Consider the following 23,782-nt stretch of genomic DNA (forward strand, 5'->3'; position numbering starts at 1 on the left):
GGGGACATTATAAAGAATCGATTCAGAGAAACAAATATCCCGATACAGATAAATGTCTATTTAATAATAACCTATAGTAAATCTCCGGGTCCATTCTGTAGGGGGGAGGGGGGAGGGGTGCGGGGGGGGGGGGGGGCGTGGATCCAGTCGCCGCCTCCACCAGGGAATCACAGGCGGCGCCTGGAAACCCGCCCCTTCTGCCGGGTATTTAAATGCCGCTCACTGGGACCCGAATCCAACAGTCCGGGAGCTGGTTTGTTCACTGAGTTCCTGACACAACCATTTCCCCCAAATGACCAGAAGGATGAGGTGGGCCATTTCTCTCAGTTTGTTGCTGACTTTCTTATCCCGTGAGTAGTTTTTATTGTCCAAGTCTCTCACTGTTACTGTCTCAGTGTTAGTCTCTCTCTGGAATGTTCCAGAGTCACCCATCATTTCACCAGCATTAATCCTCGGGCTTTCTGATATATTTTTACAGGTGTCCAGTCGGAGGTTGTGTTGACTCAGCCGGAGGCAGAGACCGGGCGTCCCGGAGGCTCCCTGAGACTGACCTGTAAAACCAGCGGCTTCGATCTTGGCAGCTACGGCATGTACTGGATCCGCTAGGTTCCCGGGCAGGGGCTGGAGTGGCTGCTTTACTACTATAGTTCATCCAGCAACAACTACGCTCCAGCAATTAAAGATCGATTTACTGCGTCCAAAGACACTTCGAACAACATCTTCTCTTTGGCCATGACGAGCCTGAAGACCGAAGACACGGCCACCTATTACTGTGCAAGAGACCACAGCGAGAGGAACCAGGGCTGGACCCGCACAAGAACAGCTCGAGAGGGAATTCAGCAACTTGCACCTTAACCTGAAGGTCAGTACTTGATCCAAATGTAATTATTTATGGCAGTGATCAGAGTCAAAACACAAGCTGCTTCTTACATAACTGACACAGGGAAAATTAAACAGTAAAACCGAACAAACCAATCGATCTGCAAGTATTAGCTTTTGTCTGTTGATGTTTACTGTTAACAGTTTCAGTAAATCCAGGCCTGGATATACTCATCGTTGTATTATTTCTGATACTTGGAGAAAGTATTTGTACATTGCGTTTTATGAACTGCTGTCTAAATTGTAAATTAGATCAGAAGTAATCGTCTATTTGAAGTGAATATTGAGCGGCAGGGCTGAACAGAGAGTGAGTGCAGTTTTTGTGCGGGTGTCTGTCACTGTGACTACAGCAGTGGGCCACAGTGCTGTGCACAGCGACATCCTCATACAAAAACCTCAGTGAAAGAGTTTGTCCAAATTGGTGATCATTGCCACAGCAGGATTGTCAACGTAAATGAGGCTTAAATAAAACACAATATTAGTTTGTGAAAAGGTAGAACAATCTTCCACTTTATCTCCGTGGAACGACACGCTAAATGTGCCCAGAGGGTTTAAAAGTGTTCCGATCCTCTTTATAAATGTATTGACCAGGCCAAGCTGAAATAACTCAGATTCGCTCTTGGAAGAGACAGAGTTAGTTTTTTGAACGCGCAGTGAAATTAAATCTCTGTATTTTACAGTTAACAGTCTGCCGCAGTATTTGACACGCTGTGTCTCACTGTGATAACTGGGGCACAGCAGTTACTGTCAATACAAAAAGCCCCTCAGCACCAATTAACTGAGGCTGGCTCAGTGATCGCTTTTACAATCCAACTTTATTTACAGTGAAGTATTATTCATGTCCAGCACTGACAAAATGACAATAATTAATATGGAAATCTGTGACAATTATTCACTCGTTAGTTGGTGATTTCAAGAACATGATCACGTGTTACTCTGAAATATAAAACATTAGGGTCGTTTCTGAACAGCAAGCGATCTCCACAAGTACAATTCTAGTTTAATGAAAATGTACCGCGATTTTACCTTGTCTCTGGTTTGTGAATATTTAAAATAATGGTGGATTTCTGTCTATTTTGTGCAGGTCCGGTTATTGTACGGAGCTGCTCAGGGAATGTGACACTGTGACGCTATGGACTACTGGGGACAAGGCACCATGGTGACGGTGACTGCAGGTAAGAATCATTCAATTATTTATGAACTGTTTTACTTGAGTCTGTTTTATTTATTTTTCTATTTTAACTACGCATTCGTTCACTGAATTGCGGGTTTGCTGGATTCTGTATTGAGATTTTGTTGTCATGTTTTATGTGATTCTGCTGGAAAAGGAATTATTCTGCCTCTTGACAAAAGGTTCTGCTGAGGGATTCAGTCCCTGGTTGTTGTGATTTGATGTTTATTTGCTGAGGATACTGTGGCCGGGTTACTTTAAATACCTAACGCCTGTTAAACAGTTTGGTATTTCTGCAATGTTTAATCTCGGTGACACCTGGTGGCTGCAGATTTTACCGCCTCCTGCACAAGTGTTAGAAATCTACCCAATATTCACAAAATATGCTGAAGTATCTGTGTCAATTTATTGAACACTTCCCGCGTATTGACAATGCTGATGATATTCTTCCATATTTCTGTTTGTTTTAATTGTTCATTCACTTGCTGAAAGGCGGATTTGGTGGGTTCTAGATATAAATTTTCTTGAAATGCTGTTTGATTCTATTGAAAGTGTTTGAAGAATTGAGCTGGTTCTCCATGAGACGAGTTTCAGCCCCTCGGTGATGTGATTTGGTGTTTTTCTGCTGAAGAGATTGTGTCTGGGTGATTTTGAATGAGTAAAGTTTGTGAAACGGTTCTGGCGTGTCTATACTCTTTAAACTCGGTGATATTGAGCGTTTCCATGTTTTGTAATTGAATGAAAATAAGACACGTGTTTGAAACTGCTTGGCACACGATTGTGGGTGGACAACGGTCAGGATTTTAGAGTTTTTTAAAAGTGATGATTGCAGATTAAACTAAGGCACAGTTTTAAATGCTCTTTCCGAACATAATTTGTTCCTGCAATCACAGCCTGGCTTTTCTTCAATGTTCCATCTTGGTGGGATTGATGGATGCAGCTTTTATCTCTCCTGTCAACTGTTGAAATGCGTTTGAAATATGGTCCAACGTGAATAAAATATGGTAAAGTTTCAAAAATATTTTGGACATACCCCACCTGCTCACAGTAATATTACTGTTGTTCTGTATTTCTATTTTGTTTGATAATTCATACATTTGGTGCCGAACTGATTTGCTGGATTCGATATTCAGATGTTTTTGAAATGTTACGTTTGATTCTGTTGAACGTAGAATTGAGCTGCTTCTCAATGAAACGGGTTCAGTCCTCACGATGAGTTTTGGTGTTTTGCTGCTGAGGAGATGGTGTGTCTGGGTGACTTTGAATAAGTACAATTTGTGAAGCGGTTTTCTGTTTCTACGTTGTCTCTGCATTGTTCAAACTGGGTGACATTGAGCAGTTACACGTTTTCTGGTTAAATGTAAAAAGGTTTGCGCGTTTGAATCTCCTTGAAACACAATTGTGGGGAGTAAACGTGGCCGGTTTCGAAAATAAAGAAAGGAATTAAAGATTTGATTGACATTTTTAAATTTTACCTACTGATTACTGATTAAACTAAACCATGGCGTCATTCAGAACGCAATTCGTTACTGCAGTCTGAAACTATTTAATTAAAACGTTTTCAAATTCGTCAGTAAAATTAATATAACTTAAACAATTATAATGTGGTATTATCACCATATTATCCAAAGATGTTTCCATATTAATATCATTAATCATCAATTTCCTTCCACAATTCTGCTGTGCTTTGCACACCATCAGCATGACCGGAAAAGTTTGTAGGCTGGGAATATTTTGTGATTATTTATGAAACTGTTTTAATAATAACATACTGATTCTACAGCACTGTTCAATTACACAAGATATATTTGAATTAATTTTTATTTCTCTGATTACGTTTGCAGTTACTTAAATAGGAGTTTTATATTGCAGTTTGGCAATTTATGTATCCGGTTATAGTATTATTTATGTGCAGCAGCAAGAATATTAATTATCTCTTCAACGTCATTTGTAGTTGTCTCTGACCTAATCATAAAGAGTTTTCTCAGAGGTGGAAGTCGCTGACAGTGCAAGAATTGTTCTTATGATTTTATCTGAATTGTAGGAATGTCCAGACTGCACAGTGCTGGAGCTTGACAAGTAAAAGCTTGAAATTCAAAGAGATTAATTTAATTACAAAAAGAGAATATTAGCTTTGCAAAAAATAATAACATCCTGTCTCGCAGAGCTGTGCTGTACACAATATAACATTATTGAAATAAAACAAATTATACAATCGAAGAATAGATTATATCTGAGCCTCAAGCTTATTTCTTCTTAACTCGTAAATTGAACAAAAACATTTCTCCATCATTTTCTAGATATTACACATGTCTGAATTATTCCATCCGATAATTTGAAGTTTAATATTTAATTAAATCCAAATATTTATCAAATTTCAGGCAGGAGCAGGTTTTGAATTACAGAGAACCATGTTTTATTATTTATATTATGAGTACAAATCAGCTGACAGGTCAACTAATTGACAATTGGCAATAACTTGCAATGCGACTTTAGTACTAACTAATTCAACATAAATTAACCGCTACAATTGAGTAGCATACTGGCGTGTTATATCAAAGCTATTGGAGAATGTTTAATTGCCCTGAAAATAATTTAGAAAACAATACATTTATTTGCTCCGGTTGATGAGGTGGCCCGCCTCCATTGTTTTGTTGATTGTATTTAATTAAGACATTGGATCAAATCAGGTAATCAGTTTCCAATGTGAATGTTTCCTGGTTTGTTTATTTCTTATCAAACACTGGATCTCTGTCACAGACATTAAACTCCCCTCAATCTGTTCTATTTAATGTGTTCATTCTCAGTGAAAATACATTCTGCCCAGTTCAGACAGGAGAAATAGCTGAAAGGCGAAGGGAGTTTGAAATTTATATCAGTTTAATTTCACAGTGGTTATTAATTTCATTTGTCGTAAGTTGACCATTTATCAATTAGAATCAAGCAGTTTGAATGATTCGATCCCCTGTGTTTCAGAGTGAAATTTGACACACTAGGTACACTCTCATCCGCACACTCTTTCTCCCTCACACACTCCCTCTCTCCCAGAAACCCGGACTATTCCTCAAACACACAGACACTCTCTCTCACAGACACTCTCACATACACGATAGCTCTTCAAAAACACACAGTCTCTCTCACACACATACTCGGTCACACACGCATTGCCTCACACACTCATTCTCTTACATACTCTCTGTCTCCAACTTTCTCTCTCTCCAACTCTCCCTCACACACCAACAGACTGTCACTCGCTCTCTCACAGACACAGGCACATTATCCCTCTCTCTCTTTCAGACAATCTCCCTCTCTCACACTCTCACACACACTCTCTCTTACACGTTTTACCAATCTCACTCACATACACAATCATTCACAGACACACACTCTCGCACACATGCACTCTCGCACACATTATCTCTTGCACACACGCTCGTTCACACACATGCCCTGTCACACACATCTCTCCAACACAAAAACGCTCTCTCACATACAGGCTCTCTCACACATCCGTTCTCTCACGCATACACTCTCTCACACATACACTCTCTCTGACATGCATGGTCTCTTGCAGGCATGCTCTCTCACACACATGCTCTCACACACATGCTCTCTCACACACACACAGCCTCTCGCTCACACATGCTCTCTTGTACTCCTGCTCTCTCACACATATATCCTCTCTTGCATACATGCTCTCTCATACACATGCGCTCTGATACTCACACTCTCTCACACATTCACTCACTTGCTCACTCACACTCATGCTCGTTTACACACATGCTCTCTCACACACATGCTTTCTCACACACTTGCTCTGTTGCACACATGCTCTCACACCCATGTACTCTCCCACACATGCTTTCTCACACACACTCTCTCAATCACATATCTCTCACACTCACGCTCTCTTGCACACACGCTCCCTGACACACATGCCCTCTCACTCACATGCTCTCTCATACACTTGCTCTCTCACATACACACTCTCTCATACACTCACTCTCGACACTCATGCTCTCACACACACACACTCTGACACACACGCTCACACCCACACACTCTCTCTCATTCTCTCTTGCACACACGCACTCTGGCACACCTCATGGTCTCTCTCGTACTCATGATTTCTCGCACACATGCTCTCTCACACATGCTGTCTCACAGTCATGCTCTCTCACACACATGTTCTTTTGCACACATGCTGTCTCATGCACACGTTCTCTCACACACATGCTCTCTCACACATATGCTCTCTTGCACACATGCTCTCTCACACATATGGTCTGTTACACACTCACACACATGTGTTCTCACACACATGATCTCTCGCACACATGCTCTCACATACATGCTGTCTCACTCACATGCTTTGGTGCATACATGCTCTCTCACACACATGCTCTCTTGTGAAAGCACTCTTTCACTCACATGCTGTCTCACACACACAATTTTGCACATGCAGCCTCTCTCCTGTGCACACTATTTTGCTCCCTCACACACACAGATATCCTGTCGCTCGCAGAAATACACACAATCGCGCTCTCACACACAGATATTCTCTCACACACAGATACTCTCTTGCACACACACACTCACACGTGTACTCTCTCTCCCCCACTCTCTTGATCCATCTCTCGCAGAAACAATCACACGCATGCATGCAGACACATGCATACACACAGTCACGGGCTCTCACATACCCAAATTCTCCCTCACACACACACACACACACACACACACTCAGACACGCACACACTTTCAGATACACAGGTGAGAGCGACTGAACATCAATAATAATAATCATTATTATTGTCACAAGTAGGCTTACATTAACACTGCAATGAAGTTACTGTGAAAAGCCCCCAGTCACCACACTCTGGCGCCTGTTCGGATACACAGAGGGAGAATTCGGAATATCCAAACCACCTAACAGGTCGATTTTCGGGACTTGTGGGAGGAAACCGGATCACTCGGAGAAAACCCACCCAGACTCCGGGGAGAACGTGCAGACTCCGCACAGGCAATGACCCAAGTGGGAATCGAACCCGGGTCCCTGGTGCTGTGAAGCAACAGGGTTAACCACTGTGCTGCCGTGCCGCCAAATCAAGGCAGCATTGAAACGTGAGACCTAAAGCAGCCCAAACAAAGAATGAATGGATGGGAATCAGGGGAAGAATCTCCGCTGGTTGGAGTCACAACCAGCACCAAGGTGGATGGATTCCATTGCTGGAGGCCAATCAGCTCAGTTCTAGGACATCACTGCGAGACTTCTTCAGGGCAGTGTCCCAGGTCCAACCATCTTCAGCTTGTTCATCAATGGCCTTCTTTCCATCATCAGGTCTGAACAGGGGTTGATGGCAGATGATTGCATCATGCTCAGCACAATTTGCAACTGTGCAGTCACTAAATAAACCTGTAAATAAAGCAACATGGAGGCTCTATCCGGTTCTGGCTGACAAGTGGTAAGTAACAGTCAAGTCACCCAATTGAAGGCAATGCCCACCTCCAGTAAGAACAGATCTAACCACTGCCCCTTGACATTGACTGGCATTACCATCATTGAAAACCACTAACAACCTCCTGGTGAACAACATGGACCAGAAAGTGATCTGGGCGAGTCATAGAAATTTTGAGGCCAGAAGAACAGATCAAAGGTGAAAACCCATCTCCTGACTCCCCGAAGCCTGTCTACTATCTAAACATCCGCTGCTGAAGCTCATCGTGTCTCCGTAGGCAGCATTTTCCAAACCGATGACAGCGGCCATTTGGACAAGGACAATAGACACATGGGAACATCACCAACTGGAAGGTCCCCTCCTCACCATTCACCATCATGACTATGTAATATATCTCCGTTCCTGCACTGCCGCTGGTTCAACATCATGTATCGGACTCGGGGAAACACCACATGGACTGCAATGGTTAAAGAAGGAAGCTCAGCATCTTCTCAAAGTCAATGAGGGATGGAAGATAAATGCAGGCCGAGCCTACATCACAAGAATGAATAAACACAACACACTCTCTCTGACACAATATGACAAGACTTTTACGGGCACAAAAATCCCATTTGCAAAATGAAAATCCGTTAAGTCGCAGGAATGTTCATTGTCCCAGTTCTAAATTGTTTTCTCACTCAACTTTTTTCAGCACCACGCACTCACCCACTCTAACACATCAACCCTCACTCACACACGCTCACTCACCCTTTCACACACACACCCTCATTCACACACCCTCACTCACACACCCTCACTCACACACCCTCACTCACACACCCTCACACACACACCCTCACACACACACCCTCACTCACACACCCTCACTCACTCACACCCTCACACACACACCCTCTCACACACAACCTTACTCACACGCCCTCAATTACACCCTCACTCACACGCCCTCACTCTCACACCCTTGCATATACACCCTCACTCACACACCCTCACTCACACACCCTCACAAACACACCCTCACTCACACCCTCACTCACACCCTCACTCACACACCCTCACTCACACACCCTCACTCACACACCCTCACTCACACACCGTCACTCACACACCCTCACTCACACAACCTCACTCACACAACCTCACTCACACACCCTGACTCACACACCCTCACTCACACACCCTCAATCACACACCCTCACACACACACCCTCACACACACACACCCTCACTCACACACCCTCACTCACACACCCTCATTCACACATCCTCATTCACATACACTCACTCGCACACCCTCTCACACACCCTCTCTCACACACACCGTCACTCACTCTCATACCCTCACTCTCACACACCCTCACTCACACACCCTCACTCACACACCCTCACTCACACACCCTCACACACCCTCACTCACACCCTCACTCATACACCCGCAGTCACACACACCCTCATACACCCTCACTAACCCACCCTCTCACACACACATTCACACACACACCGTCTCACACCCTCACTCACACACCCTCTCACACAACCTCACTCACACACCCTCTCACACACAGACTCACACAACCTCACTCGCACGCCCTCACTTACACCCTCATTCACACGCCCTCACTCACACACCCTCAATCACACACCCTCACTCACACACCCTCACTCACACAACCTCACTCACACAACCTCACTCACACAACCTCACTCACACAACCTCACTCACACACACACCCTCACACAACCTCACACACAAACCCTCGCTCACACACCCTCACTCACACACCCTCATACACCCTCACTCACATACCCTCACTCACACACCCTCACTCGCACACCCTCTCTCACACACCCTCACTCTCACACCCTCACTCACACACCCTCACTCACACACACCGTCACTCACACACCCTCACTCTCATACCCTCACTCACACACCCTCTCACACACCCTCACTTACACATCCTCTCACACACCCTCACTCACACACCCTCACTCACACACCCTCTCACACACACAAACTCACACACCCTCTTACACACCCTCTCACACACCCTCTCACACACCCTCTTACACACCCTCTCACACACACACACACTCACAGCTCCCACTCTCCCACCCACACACACCCTCACTCACCCACCCACATTCATTCGCCCTCACTCATACACCCTCACTCACACACCCTCACTCACACACCCTCATACACCCACACTCACATACCCTCACTCACACACCCTCACTCACACACCCTCACTCACACACACTCACTCACACACCCTCTCACACACACCGTCACTCACACACCGTCACTCTCATACCCTCACTCACACAACCCTCACTTACTCATCCTCACTCACACGCCAAACTTACACCCTCATTCACACGCCCTCACTCACACACCCTCGCGCACACACCCTCACTCACACACCTTCACTCACACACCTTCACTCACACACCCTCACTCAAACAACCTCACTCACACACCCTCACACACACACCCTCATTCACACACCCTCACTCACACACAACCTCATTCACACACCCTCACTCACATACCCTCACTCACCCACCCTCACTCACACACCCTCAAACACACGCCCTCAAACACACGCCCTCACTCACATACCCTCACTCACACAACCTCACTCACACACCCTCATTCACACACCCTCATTCACACACATTCACACACACACCCTCACTCACACACCCTCATACACCCACACTGACATACACTCACTCACACACCCTCACTCACACACCGTCACTCACACACCCTCACTCTCATACCCTCACTCACACACCCTCACTCACACCCTCACTCACACACCCTCACACACACACTCTCATAGATCTCACTCACTCAACCACCCACATTCATTCACCCTCACTCAAAGTCTCACTCACAAACCCTCACTCACACACCCTCACTCACACACCCTCTCACACACACAGTCACTCACACACCATCACTCTCATACCCTCACTCACACAACCTCACTCACACGCCCTCACTTACACCCTCATTCACACACCATCACTCACACGCCCTCACTCACACACCCTTACATATACACCCTCACTCAAACCCTCACTCACACCCTCACTCACACACTCTCAATCACACACCCTCACTCCCACACCCTCACTCACACACCCTCACTCACACAACCTGACTCACACACCCTCACACACACACCCTCACTCACACACCCTCAATCATACACCCTCACTCACACACCCTCACACACACACCCTCACTCACACACCCTCACTCACACATCCTCACTCATACACCCTCATTCACACACCGTCACTAACACACCCTCACACACACACCCTCACTCACACACCCTCACTCACACACCCTCATTCACACACCCTCACACACACACCCTCACACACACATACTCACACACACACACTCACCCACACCCTCACTCATACACCTGCAGTCACACACGTCCTCATACACCCTCACTAACCCGCACTTTCACACACACATTCACACACACCGTCTCACTCCCCCACTCACACACCCTCGCTCACATACCCTCTCACACAACCTCACGCACACACCCTCTCACACACGCTCTCACACACAGACTCACACAACCTCTCTCACACGCCCTCACTCACACCCTCACTCATACACCCTCTCACACACACCCTCATACACCCTCACTCACACGCCCTCACTCACACGCCCTCACTCACACGCCCTCACTCACACGCCCTCACTCACACGCCCTCACTCACACGCCCTCACTCACACACCCTCACTCTCACACCCTCACTCACACACCCTCACTCACACACCCTCACTCACACACCCTCACTCACACACCCTCACTCACACACCCTCACTCACACACCCTCACTCACACACCCTCACTCATACACCCTCAGTCACACACACCCTCAGTCACACACCCTCATACACCCTCACTAACCCACCCTCTCACACACATATTCACACACACACCGTCTCACACAACACTCACACACCCTCTCACACAACCTCACTCTCACACACCCTCACTCACACACCCTCACTCACACACCCTCACTCACACACCCTCGCACACACACCCTCACTCACACACCCTCATTCACACACCCTCATTCACACACCCTCACTCACACACCCTCACTCACACACCCTCACTCACACACCCTCACTCACATACCCTCACTCACACACCCTCACTCACACACCCTCACACACCCTCACACACACACCCTCATTCACACACCCTCACTCACACACCCTCACTCACACACCCTCACTCACACACCCTCACTCACACAACCTCACTCACACAACCTGACTCACACACATACCCTCACACACACACGCCCTCACTCACACACCCTCACTCACACACCCTCACTCACACACACAAACTCACACACACAAACTCACTCACACACCCTCACTCACACACCCTCACTCACACACCCTCACTCACACACCCTCACTCACACATCGGAACTCACACACACAAACTCACTCACACACCCTCACTCACACACCCTCACTCACACACCCTCACTCACACACCCTCACTCACACACCCTCTCACACACACACACTCACAGCTCTCACTCACGCACCCACATTCATTCGCCCTCACTCACTCACCCACATTCATTCGCCCTCACTCATACACCCTCACTCACACACCCTCACTCACACACCTTCACTCACTCACCCTCACTCACACAACCTCGCTCACACACCCTCACACACACACCCTCATTCACACACACTCACTCACACACCCTCACTCACACACCCTCACTCACACAAATTCACTCACTCACCCTCACTCACACAACCTCACTCACACACCCTCACACACACACCCTCATTCACACACCCTCACTCACACACCCTCACTCACACACCCTCACTCACACACAACCTTATTCGCACACCCTCACTCACATACCCTCACTCACCCACCCTCACTCACACCCCCTCAAACACACACCCTCACTCACACACCCTCACACACCCTGACTCACACACCCTGACTCACACACCCTGACTCACACACCCTCACTCACACACCCTCACTCACACACCCTCACTCACACACCCTCACTCACACACCCTCACTCACACACCCTCACTCACACACCCTCACTCACACACCCTCACTCACACACCCTCACACACCCTGACTCAGACACCCTGACTCAGACACCCTCACTCACACACCCTCACTCACACACCCGCACTCACACACCCTCACTCACACACCCTCACACACACACCCTCACACACACCCTCACTCACACAGCCTCACTCACACAGCCTCACTCACTCACCCTCACTCACACACCCTCATCACACACCCTCACTCACACACCCTCACACACCCTGACTCACACACCCTCACTCACACACCCTCACTCACACACCCTCACTCACACACCCGCACTCACACACCCTCACTCACACACCCTCACACACACACCCTCACCCACACACCCTCACTCACACAGCCTCACTCACACAGCCTCACTCACACAGCCTCACTCACTCACCCTCACTCACACAACCTCACTCACACACCCTCACTCATGCACCCTCACTCACACACCCTCACTCACACACCCTCACTCACACACCCTCACACACACACCCTCACTCACACAGCCTCACTCACACAGCCTCACTCACTCACCCTCACTCACACACCCTCACTCACACACCCTCACTCACACACCCTCACTCACACACCCTCACTCACACACCCTCACACACACACCCTCACTCACACACCCTCACTCACACACCCTCACTCACTCACCCTCACTCACACACCCTCACTCACACACCCTCACTCACACACTCTCACTCACACACCCTCACTCACACACCCTCACACACACACCCTCACACACACACCCTCACTCACACACCCTCACACACACACACCCTCACACACTCACACCCTCACTCACACACCCTCACTCACACACCCTCACTCACACACCCTCACTCACACACCCTCACTCACACACCCTCACTCACACACCCTCACTCACACACTCTCACTCACACACTCTCACTCACACACTCTCACTGACACACCCTCACTGACTCACCCTCACTCACACGCACTCACTCACATGCCATCACTCACACACCCTCACTCACACACCCTCACTCACACACCCTCACTCACACACCTTCACTCACACACACACCCTCACTCACACACCCTCACTCACACACCCTCACTCACACACCCTCACACACTCACCCTCACTCACACACCCTCACACACTCACCCTCACTCACCCACCCGCACTCACCCACCCTCACTCACCCACCCTCACTCACACACCCTCACTCACACACCATCACTCACACACCCTCACTCACACACCCTCACTCACACACCCTCACTCACACACCCTCACTCACACACCCTCCCTCACACACCCTCACTCACACACCCTCACAGACACACTCACTCACACACCCTCACACACACACTCACTCACACACTCACTCACACAAACCCTCACTCACACACCTTCACTCACACACCCTCACTCACACACCCTCACTCACACACCCTCACACACACACCCTCACACACACACCCTCACACACACACCCTCACTCACACACCCTCACTCACATACCCTCACTCACACACCCTCACTCACACACCCTCACTCACTCACCCACACTCACACACCCTCACACACACCCTCACTCACACACCCTCTCACACACCCTCACTTACACATCCTCTCACACACCCTCACTCACACACCCTCACTCACACACCCTCACTCACACACCCTCACTCACACACCCGCACTCACACACCCTCACTCACACACCCTCACACACACACCCTCACACACACCCTCACTCACACAGCCTCACTCACACAGCCTCACTCACTCACCCTCACTCACACACCCTCATCACACACCCTCACTCACACACCCTCACACACCCTGACTCACACACCCTCACTCACACACCCTCACTCACACACCCTCACTCACACACCCTCACTCACACACCCGCACTCACACACCCTCACTCACACACCCTCACACACACACCCTCACCCACACACCCTCACTCACACAGCCTCACTCACACAGCCTCACTCACTCACCCTCACTCACACAACCTCACTCACACACCCTCATTCATGCACCCTCACTCACACACCCTCACTCACACACCCTCACTCACACACCCTCACACACACACCCTCACTCACACAGCCTCACTCACACAGCCTCACTCACACACCCTCACTCACACACCCTCACTCACACACCCTCACTCACACACCCTCACTCACACACCCTCACTCACACACCCTCACTCACACACCCTCACTCACTCACCCTCACTCACACACCCTCACTCACACACCCTCACTCACACACTCTCACTCACACACCCTCACTCACACACCCTCACACACACACCCTCACACACACACCCTCACTCACACACCCTCACACACACACACCCTCACACACTCACACCCTCACTCACACACCCTCACTCACACACCCTCACTCACACACCCTCACTCACACACCCTCACTCACACACCCTCACTCACACACCCTCACTCACACACTCTCACTCACACACTCTCACTCACACACTCTCACTGACACACCCTCACTGACTCACCCTCACTCACACGCACTCACTCACATGCCATCACTCACACACCCTCACTCACACACCCTCACTCACACACCCTCACTCACACACCTTCACTCACACACACACCCTCACTCACACACCCTCACTCACACACCCTCACTCACACACCCTCACTCACTCAGCCTCACTCATAACCCCTCACTCACACCCCCTCACTCACACACCCTCACTCACACACCCTCACTCACACACCCTCACTCACACACCCTCACACACTCACCCTCACTCACACACCCTCACACACTCACCCTCACTCACCCACCCGCACTCACCCACCCTCACTCACCCACCCTCACTCACACACCCTCACTCACACACCCTCACTCACACACCCTCACTCACACACCCTCACTCACACACCCTCACTCACACACCCTCACTCACACACCCTCACAGACACACTCACTCACACACCCTCACACACACACTCACTCACACACTCACTCACACAAACCCTCACTCACACACCTTCACTCACACACCCTCACTCACACACCCTCATTCACACACCCTCACACACACACCCTCACACACACACCCTCACACACACACCCTCACTCACACACCCTCACTCACATACCCTCACTCACACACCCTCACTCACACACCCTCACTCACTCACCCACACTCACACACCCTCACACACACCCTCACTCACACACCCTCTCACACACCCTCACTTACACATCCTCTCACACACCCTCACTCACACACCCTCACTCACACACCCTCACTCACACACCCTCACTCACACACCCTCACTCACACACCCTCACTCACACACTCTCACTCACACACTCTCACTCACACACTCTCACTGACACACCCTCACTCACTCACCCTCACTCACACACCCTCACACACTCACCCTCACTCACCCACCCGCACTCACCCACCCTCACTCACCCACCCTCACTCACCCACCCTCACTCACACACCCTCACTCACACACCATCACTCACACACCATCACTCACACACCCTCACTCACACACCCTCACTCACACACCCTCACTCACACACCCTCCCTCACACACCCTCACTCACACACCCTCACAGACACACTCACTCACACACCCTCACACACACACTCACTCACACACTCACTCACACAAACCCTCACTCACACACCTTCACTCACACACCCTCACTCACACACCCTCATTCACACACCCTCACACACACACCCTCACACACACACCCTCACACACACACCCTCACTCACACACCCTCACTCACATACCCTCACTCACACACCCTCACTCACTCACCCACACTCACACACCCTCACTCACACACCCTCACTCACACAACCTCACTCTCACACCCTCACTCACACACCCTCACTCACACACCCTCACTCACACACCCTCACTCACACACCCTCACTCACACAGCTCACTCACACACCCTCACTCACATACTCTCACTCACACAACCTCACTCACACACACTCACTCACACACACTCACTCACACACACTCACTCACACACACTCACTCACACACCCTCACTCACATACCCTCACTCACACACACTCACTCACACAGACTCACTCACACACCCTCACTCACATACCCTCACTCACACACTCTCACTCACACACCGTCACTCACTCACCCTCACTCACACACAGTCACTCACACATCCTCACTCACACACCCTCACTCACACACCCTCACTCACACACCCTCACTGGACTGTAACGTACACAGCTCAGTGAGCTGGATTGTGACGTACACAGCTCAGTGAGCTGGATTGTGACGTACACAGCTCAGTGAGCTGGATTGTGACGTACACAGCTCAGTTAGCTGGATTGTGACGTACACAGCTCAGTTAGCTGGATTGTGACGTACACAGCTCAGTTAGCTGGATTGTGATGTACACAGCTCAGTTAGCTGGAGTGTGACGTACACAGCTCAGTTAGCTGGATTGTGACGTACACAGCTCAGTTAGCTGGATTGTGACGTACACAGCTCAGTTAGCTGGATTGTGACGTACACAGCTCAGTGAGCTGGATTGTGACGTACACAGCTCAGTTCGCTGGATTGTGATGTCCACAACTCAGTTCGCTGGATTGTGACGTCCACAGATCAGTTAGCTGGATTGTGATGTCCACAGCTCAGTGAGCTGGATTGTGACGTACACAGCTCAGTTAGCTGGATTGTGACGTACACAGATCAGTTAGCTGGATTGTGATGTCCACAGCTCAGTTCGCTGGATTGTGACGTCCACAGATCAGTTAGCTGGATTGTGATGTACACAGCTCAGTTAGCTGGATTGTGAGGTACACAGCTCAGTGAGCTGGATTGTGACGTACACAGCTCAGTTAGCTGGATTGTGAGGTACACAGCTCAGTTAGCTGGATTGTGACGTACACAGCTCAGTTAGCTGGACTGTGGCGTACCCAGCTCAGATAGCTGGATTGTGATGTACACAGCTCAGTTAGCTGGATTGTGACGTACACAGCTCAGTTAGCTGGATTGTGACGTACACAGCTCAGTTAGCTGGATTGTGACGTACACAGCTCAGTTAGCTGGATTGTGACGTACACAGCTCAGTTAGCTGGATTGTGACGTACACAGCTCAGTTCGCTGGATTGTGATGTACACAGCTCAGTTAGCTGGATTGTGACGTACACAGCTCAGTTAGCTGGATTGTGACGTACACAGCTCAGTTAGCTGGATTGTGACGTACACAGCTCAGTTAGCTGGATTGTGACGCACACAGCTCAGTTCGCTGGATTGTGACGTACACAGCTCAGTTAGCTGGATTGTGACGTACACAGCTCAGTTAGCTGGATTGTGATGTACACAGCTCAGTTAGCTGGATTGTGAGGTACACAGCTCAGTGAGCTCGATTGTGACGGACACAGCTCAGTTAGCTGGATTGTGACGTACAGAGCTCAGTTAGCTGGATTGTGATGTACACAGCTCAGTTAGCTGGATTGTGACGTACACAGCTCAGCTAGCTGGATTGTGACGTACACAGCTCAGTGAGCTGGATTGTGACGTACACAGCTCAGTTAGCTGGATTGTGACGTACACAGCTCAGTGAGCTGGATTGTGACGTACACAGCTCAGTTAGCTGGATTGTGACGTACACAGCTCAGTGAGCTGGATTGTGACGTACACAGCTCAGTTAGCTGGATTGTGACGTACGCAGCTCAGTGAGCTGGATTGTGAAGTACACAGCTCAGTTAGCTGGATTGTGAGGTGCACAGCTCAGTTAGCTGGATTGTGATGTACACAGCTCAGTTAGCTGCATTGTGAGGTGCACAGCTCAGTTAGCTGGATTGTGACGTACACAGCTCAGTTCGCTGGATTGAGACGTACACAGCTCAGTTAGCTGGATTGTGACGTACACAGCTCAGTTAGCTGGATTGTGACGTACACAGCTCAATTAGCTGGATTGTGACGTACACGGCTCAGTGATCTGGATTGTGACGTACTCAGCTCAGTTAGCTGGATTGTGACGGACACAGCTCAGTAAGCTGGGCGGCTGGTTCGTGATGGAAAGCGACCCCAACAGCGCGAGTTCAATTGCTGTATCGGCTGAGGTTCTCATGAAGACCACCATTCTCAAACTTGCCCCTCATCTGAGATGTGCTGACCCTCAGGTCAAATCACCACAAGTCAGCTCTGAAAAGGAGAGCAGTCTCTGTGATTATGGCGCCATTTACATTTTATTTTACATGATGGCTGAAATAATGGGGAAAACCCTCTGCTCCTCTCATTCAATTCAATGAAAGTTACATCATTCAGGTGGCATCAAAATGCTATTTTTTGTCATGTGATAGAGATGGAGAGAGAGATGTGAGTTTCTATTGAGGGGCCATAGAGATGGTGATCCCCAAATGATAGACGCTGAAATGTGGATGTAACGTTTAATGAGAAAATATTCGGATAAACGCATGGTCACATTTTGAAGTGCTTGTTAACTTATAAATCACAAATAACAGAGTCTAACTTGTTGAATGGACCATTCTCCCCCAGCGACACCGTCTCCGCCCACTCTCTACAGCCTGGTCTCCTGTCAGCAACACAACAGCGACGGCTCCGTGACCTTCGGCTGTTTGGCGATGGACTACTCCCCAGAAATCACCAGCCTTACCTGGAAGAAAGATGGGCAGCTGATCACCACTGGAGTTAAGAAATACCCGTCAGTGAGAAACAAGAAGGGAACCTACACCCTGAGCAGCCAGTTAACCATCACCGAGTCAGAGGGGGGATGCAGCAAAATCAGCTGTGAGGTTCGACACAGCGGCTCAGACAAGAGCATTGGAATGGAATGTAAGTGTTGTGGAATCTGTGAGAAACAGACGCTTTGATTACTTTATTTACATCTTTGGTCATAACACATTTATGGTTCTCTGCATAGTTCTGATTCCTGCGAGAAATAGTGACCACAGAGAAACTGTTAAAATACAATTAGTAATTTTATTGATTACATCTTCTTCAAGAAATGTCTCACTTGTGTTTCTTGAAGGTGGAGTCAACACTCCAAATGTTCTCCTCACCGTGAGTTCCAATGAAGAAATCTCAAGACAGAAATTTGCAACCATGATCTGTTCAATCAACGATTTCCATCCAAAGTCAATGACGGTGAAGTGGCTGAAGAATGGACAACCCATGGGTTCAGGATTTGTCACCTCGCCCCCCTGTGAAGTGAACGGGAACTTCTCGGCGAGCAGTCGGCTGTCAGTCTCCGCTGGGGAATGGTTCAGCAAAGCGGTCTATACCTGCCAGGTCACTCATCAAGAGGTCACACAAAGTCAAAATATCACTGCGTCTGGTAAGAGACTCAAACAGTGGAAACAATAAATCATCCTGCACTCTGATGTTAATCCAAATCAGGAATTTACTGAAGTTAGTGTAAAGCACAGAACAACTTCTAATTTACTGCCATGTGGTGTGTGTTTCATTCTGATGTAAGAGCTGCATGAGGGTTGCTTATCATTCACGATTTTATGAATATAGAAATAAATTTATCCCTATAATTTGAAGTAATTTAGTGAGTGAGGTGGATGAATGAAATGAAAATCGCTTATTGTCACAAGTAGGCTTCAAATGAAGTTACTGTGAAAGGCCCCTAGTCGCCACATTCCGGCGCCTGTTCGGGGAGGCTGGTATGGGAATTGGACCCGCGTTGGTGGCCTGCCTTGGTCTGCTTTAAAAGCCAGCTATTTTGCCCTGTGCTAAACCAGCCCCTGGTGGACTTGATACCAGCTTTATCCTGAGACGGCTGATTATATTTGAGTCAGTGGGTGTCTCAAACACTTAACTGATAACAGCTCCGGGGGAAAGCGTTGGAAAGTTCATCCAACCTATTTATGGATCAGCCGCCAGTACTTCGTTCCTGAGATCAGGAATGGAATATTTGTATTGGGAATGCTGAAATGCTGATTCGTTCGAACAATATCGGGGCTGACTGTATTTCACAATGAGAATAGTTTTCACAAACCAAACTGATTTTCCATTGCGGATAGAAGATTAAAGGCGGTCTTTAGAGGTTGATGTTTCGAAGTTGATTCATTCCCATTTAGAGTTCAGGCTGAATCCTGTTGTCCTGATTCTGAAGATCAAACTTGGGTTGATTTCCACTTTTTTCATTCGCAGATCCTTCCCTTTGCACTGATGCCTCAGTAACAATACTGCCACCACCAATAGAACAGGTCTTACTGGAGGCGACTGTAACCTTAACCTGCGTCATTTCGAATGCTCCTTATGGAGTCAACGTGTCCTGGAGTGAAGCGAAGAAGCCGCTGAAATCAGAGATTGCCGAGCAGCCTGGGGCAGATACTGAGAGCGTGGTCAGCAAATTAAACATCTCGACACAAGCCTGGCTGAGTGGGGCTGTGTTTGACTGTGTGGCGAGCCACCAGGACCTGCCGACTCCTTTAAGAATTTCAATCCACAAAAAAATAGGTGAGCGGTGAGACTGAAGCAATAAGTGAGTCATTGTGTCTATTTCTAGTGTCAGTGCAGCGGTCAGTGTTTAGCATTCAGTGTATTTATGGTCCATTCTGATTGGTAATTCCACTAACTAAATACTCTGGGCGTTTAGAGTTTAAGGGGGAAATTGATATGCAGATGAATGAACAATGAAACCCAACAGTGATATTGGGTTTAGATGGAGCGAGACCATAGACCACAAGACTGAGGAACATACGTTGGCCATTGGGCCCATCAACACCGGTCCAGCCTGCAGTGAGGTCATGACTGATCTGATGTGATAATCTTAAACTCGTCTTTCCCGACTTATCCCCATATCTCTTGACGCATTCACAGATTTAAAGTATGTCTCCCTCAACCTTGAACATACTGAACAACCCAGAATCTACAGCCCCCCGGGTTAAATAATTCCACAGCTTCCCTACTCTCTGAGAGAGGAAATTCCACCTCATCTCTGTCTGAAATGGGCGAACCCTCACTTTGTGATCATGCACGCTGGTCCTAGACGCTCCCACACGGGAAAACAACCCCTCAGCATCTATCCTAAGGAGCTCCCTGAGAATCTTTCATGTCTCAATTAGGTGGCCTTCATTCCTCTAAACTCCAATAAGTACAGCCCAGCCTACTTAACCTCAGCTCATAAGAAAATCCCTCCATACTCGGGATCAACCTCGTGAACCTTCTCTGGACTGCCTTCAAAACCAATCTGTCTTCCTTAGATAAGGGCGCCGAGACTGTTCAAAGTATACCAGGTGCAGTCTAACCAATGCCTTGTATAGTTTTAGCCAGACTTCCCCATGTTTATATAATATTCCCTTTGAAATGAATGTCAACATTCAATTTGTCTCCATATTACCGGCATAACTTGCTTTGTGTGATTTTTGCACGAGGACCCCCAATTCCCCGTTACTTCAGCTTTCTCCAGTCTTTCTCCATCTGAATAATATTCAGTTATGTACTTCCTCCTACCAAAGTGTCTAACCTCACATTCTCGGTCCCTCTGTGTATTTTCTGTAATCCTCACCACTTGCCTTTCTACCTATTTTTTGTCATCTGCAAACGTGGGAATAGAACATTCATTTATTAAACACAGTTTTGAAATTCATGTATATTACATCTACTGGCTCCCCTCTCTCTCGCCTTCTCGTTATCACCTCAAATAAGGGCAATAAATTTGTCAGGCAATGATTTCCTCTTCACGAGGCCACGCTGACTCTGTTGATTATATTGAGTATTTCTAAATGCTCAGCGATTGGATCCGTTATAATGGACTCGAACCGTTTCCCACTGACAGATGTTAAGGTCACTGGCCTATCGTTACCTGTTTTTGTCTCCCTTCCCTTTTGAATAAGGGTGTTACATTGGCAGTTTCCCAATCCTCTTGGGGTAAGGTGGGAGGAGCCTGGTGTGGAGTTTAGACACCAGCACAGAACAGCTGGGCCGAATGGTCCGTTCCCCTGCTATCCACATTCTGAAACTTTCGAATCCAATATGTAAATTCTCAGGGAAAAGGCTTGTGTCCACCTCTGCTCCGAGCTCGGAAACCGGACAGATCCCAAAGTGGAAAATGGAAACCTTTAAAATCCAACACAAAACACATTTCTCTCACATCTAACCCGCGGTTCCATTGTCTCCAGAATTCCCCATTTTATTTACATTTATTGTACATTTTCTGCAGATCCCAACCCGCGGGAACCGTCCGTCTCTGTCCTCCTGCCCTCGGCTGAAGACGTCTCCGCTCAGAGATTCGTCTCCCTCAGCTGCTTAGTGAGAGGTTTCTCCCCCCGAGAGATCTTCGTCAAGTGGACCGTCAATGACAAGCCGGTGAATGCCGGGAACTACAAGAACACCGAGGTGATGGCGGAGAACGGCAATAGCTCCTTCTTCATGTACAGCCTGTTATCCATTGCAGCGGAGGAGTGGGCCAGCGGTGCTTCTTACTCCTGTGTGGTGGGACATGAAGCCATCCCCTTGAAGATCATCAACAGAACGGTTGATAAATCCAGCGGTAAACCCAGTTTTGTGAACATTTCCCTCGCTCTGATGGACACCGTTAATTCATGTCAATGAGAATCTATCAATTGCATTTCGAACTAAATAAAAAAATTAAAAAGTTTTTTTTCCTCCAATTGTGATTTAAATGTACAGCCACTTAATTAATGGAGCTTCCACTTTGCTGATATTAGATCTGTTCAATGAGACCCGGATTTCTACAGGTCTCAGCCCCAGGTCTGATACAACCAGAGCTCCCAGCTCAGATACACCCTGGGTTGGAGACAGAGTAAAATTCATTCATTGCAGGATTCACAAAATATATTCATTGACTTTCTTCTCGCTGAGGAGAAATCGGACACTTTCCCATTTCAGACAGACAAACACATCACATTTAGATCTCGGTGTTCCTGCTTCTCCCATTGCCCATCCCTTTAAAATTGATGTCAGCTTAAAATTGCTGCATCACACCCACTGGGAACTAAATTGAGAATCAAACAGAAACAAGGACCAACAATCACCCATCAAGGAGAGGGGAAAGGGAAATGTTTAATCCATTATATCTCCACCTCTCCTACAAAATCAGTAGGAGCCCCTAG

General features: G+C 48.1%; 1 gene segment (V, D, J or C); it reads left to right on the top strand.

The window, feature by feature from the left end:
• Positions 1 to 1,971: 1,971 nt before the first annotated feature.
• On the top strand, positions 1,972 to 23,307 carry LOC140419442 (Ig heavy chain C region-like). The segment is given in 5 exon segments: positions 1,972 to 2,054; positions 19,233 to 19,529; positions 19,726 to 20,031; positions 20,856 to 21,164; positions 22,870 to 23,307. Coding segments are annotated over 5 exon segments (1,347 nt in total).
• Positions 23,308 to 23,782: the final 475 nt, after the last annotated feature.

This window comes from Scyliorhinus torazame, chromosome 5, assembly GCF_047496885.1.
Source record: "Scyliorhinus torazame isolate Kashiwa2021f chromosome 5, sScyTor2.1, whole genome shotgun sequence".
Lineage (NCBI taxonomy): Eukaryota > Metazoa > Chordata > Chondrichthyes > Carcharhiniformes > Scyliorhinidae > Scyliorhinus > Scyliorhinus torazame.